Below are 2,534 nucleotides of genomic sequence, written 5' to 3'. Positions count from 1 at the left end.
TTGTACTGTCCACATGCCAGACCCCTAAAAATATGTACGTTTTCACCAGAGCAGATGCGTGTGCAAAGTTTAGGCCCTCAGCGAGGCTTTAAAATCAGACTGTGTTTATGAAAACGGCTGCTTGGTTTCACACTCGGGCCTTAAAAGTAAAGAGAATTGTATCAGAAGTGTTGCTGCCTGAGAACATTTCTCTTTGCACTTTAATTCTTACATTGTTTTTGTGTTATTCAGGTGATGAACATGTACGGTGAGCTGGTCATGGACTCTGTGCCAAAGAAGGTGAGGAAGCTGCAAACGAAACTGTTGCAGCTTGTGCTGTGGATGGTTTACCTACCCACAGTTATTATTGTGTCGTTGCAAAAGCCATATGTAACATCTTCTGAGATTCTTCAGCCTTGTTTGAACCTTCTGTGCTGAACACACTGAAACCATGTTTCACTCGATACATCAGTGCACAAGATCAACTACATCAAATACTTGATGTATCATAATGAAAACAGCCACTCAGAATATATAAACTGAGTATACAAAGATCTTACAGCTGTGATATGTTCCTTTGTTTTTCATTGTTATTATGGTAAATATTTTTGTGGAGGGTCTAATAACTGAATAATAATAATATATTTAGTGCAGAAACTATTGATTATTTGAATTGGTGTAGTTGAATTCAGTGTTATTTATAGAGCACCAAATCAACACAGTTGCCTCAAACCGCTTTATATTATCAGGTTGGAGATCCTACAATAGTGCAAAGAAAACAGAGAAAAGCCAACAATCACATGACCCCCTATGAGCAAGCGCTGTGGTGACAGTGGGAAGGAAAAACTCCCTTTTAACAGGAAGAAACCTCCGGCAGAACCAGGCTCAGGGAGGGGCGGGGCCATCTAACGGGATCTGTTGGGGTGATGGAGGAAGACGGGACAAGGACAAGCTGTGGAAGAGATTAACAGTAACTAACAATTCAGTGCAGAGAGGTCTACTAACAATCAGTTAGTGAAGAAGAAACACCCAGTGCATCATGGGAATCCCCCAGCAGCCTGCACCTACTGCAACATAACTAAGGGAGGATTCAGGGTCACCTGGTCCAGCCCTAACTATATGCTTTAGCAAAAAGGAAAGTTTGAAGCCTAATCTTGAAAGTAGAGATAGTGTCTGTCTCCTGAATCCAAACTGGAAGCTGGTTCCACAGAAGAGGGGCCTGAAAACTGAAGGCTCTGCCTCCCATTCTACTTTTAAATACTCTAGGAACAACAAGTAGGCCTGCAGAGCGAGAGCGAAGTGCTCTAATAGGGTGATATGGTACTACAAGGTCATTAAGATAAGATGGGGCCTGACTATTCCTCATCACTTGATGTTTGCTTTCTGTACTGTATCACTCTCTGTTCCTTTTCAAACATACACTGTTGTTTTTGTGTAGCTTATCTGTGTAGTCGATTTAATTAGAAACTTACAGATAACGTTTTATTTCAGAGTGTAATCTTCACGTGGTTTGTCCAGAGCACTCTCTGATTCACACACTAGTTATTTTCAGTTTTCACTCACTGTGTCTTCAGCGATTCACTAGCTTAGCTCACAGCCGACTTGTTAGCAGTGTGGCCTCTTGACCTGTTCCTCCTGCACTTTCCTGCTCATTGGGTCAGATGTTAATGAATAAAAAATACATGTAATAAATGTAGCCCGTTTGTGGAGGCCAGGATCACTGATTGGAAAAACCCATAACTAGCCAGGCCGCTGTAGCCGGTGCAGTCAAAGGTAGCGTAGGCTCCGTTAGCTCTCCCCTGGCAGATTGACCTGAGAATAAAAAGATGGCTGGGTGACGGGGATGAGGAAGCATAGTTCTAAACAGAAGCCCCCGGTACACCACCAACACCTTGTGTCTAATCGTTCTGCTGCCAGACAAAAACAAACCAAACTTGAGCAAATGATTTAAATACAAATAACCAAGAAAGAACAATATCGTGTCCTCAACAGCACCAAAGAGTAAAACAGTGAAATGTTAAACTTTGAACATTGCGTCCCTCTCTTCTAAGTCCCTGTTAGTACATTAATTAATAAACAAATGGATTTACCTGGTTACAGCAGGATGATTATGTTAGTTTAAAGGGAACCCCGGTTATTAAGACATGTTTGCGCTAAAATGTGTACTGTGCTTTCAATAACACATATGTGGTATTAAAATATACTAAATGTTTTCCTTCTAAGCACATTTTATATAAAACTGATTTACCAGTAGGTCGCCATTGTTATTTACTTCTCAATGCACTCTGGGTAGTGACGTCACACGGTTGCACCGCATCCAGTTCACAGTTAGCAGCGCACTGGAAATCACTTCTGTTCAACCTTTCCAGTTTGAACCAGAGCAAACCGAAAACAGTGAGTTTGCACTTAGTTTAGATGAAGATGAAAACAATCCGTCACACGATGACGAGAGAGTGAGGGAAAACTACTGGTGTCTATGCGGCTACTGCTTGCCAACGGCAACGGCGACTCAGAGCGTTTGTCTTAATCCAGATGTTCTTTGGGCAGCCCTTGTT

General features: G+C 41.9%; 1 protein-coding gene across 2 annotated transcripts in view; it reads left to right on the top strand.

Annotated features, from left to right (window-relative positions):
• Positions 1-2,534, top strand: part of senp3b (SUMO specific peptidase 3b) — a 19,568-nt gene that overhangs the window by 8,847 nt on the left and 8,187 nt on the right. For both annotated transcript variants that reach the window (XM_005754164.1, XM_005754163.2), the window contains exon 7: positions 232-279. In XM_005754164.1, coding sequence (XP_005754221.1) covers positions 232-279 — 48 coding nt within the window. The remainder of the gene's footprint in view (positions 1-231; positions 280-2,534) is intronic.

The sequence above is a fragment of the Pundamilia nyererei genome, unplaced genomic scaffold, assembly GCF_000239375.1.
Source record: "Pundamilia nyererei isolate P.nyererei 1_Seehausen unplaced genomic scaffold, PunNye1.0 scaffold00514, whole genome shotgun sequence".
In the NCBI taxonomy this organism is placed as follows: Eukaryota; Metazoa; Chordata; class Actinopteri; order Cichliformes; family Cichlidae; genus Pundamilia; species Pundamilia nyererei.
This window is presented reverse-complemented; position numbering and strand designations above follow the sequence as displayed.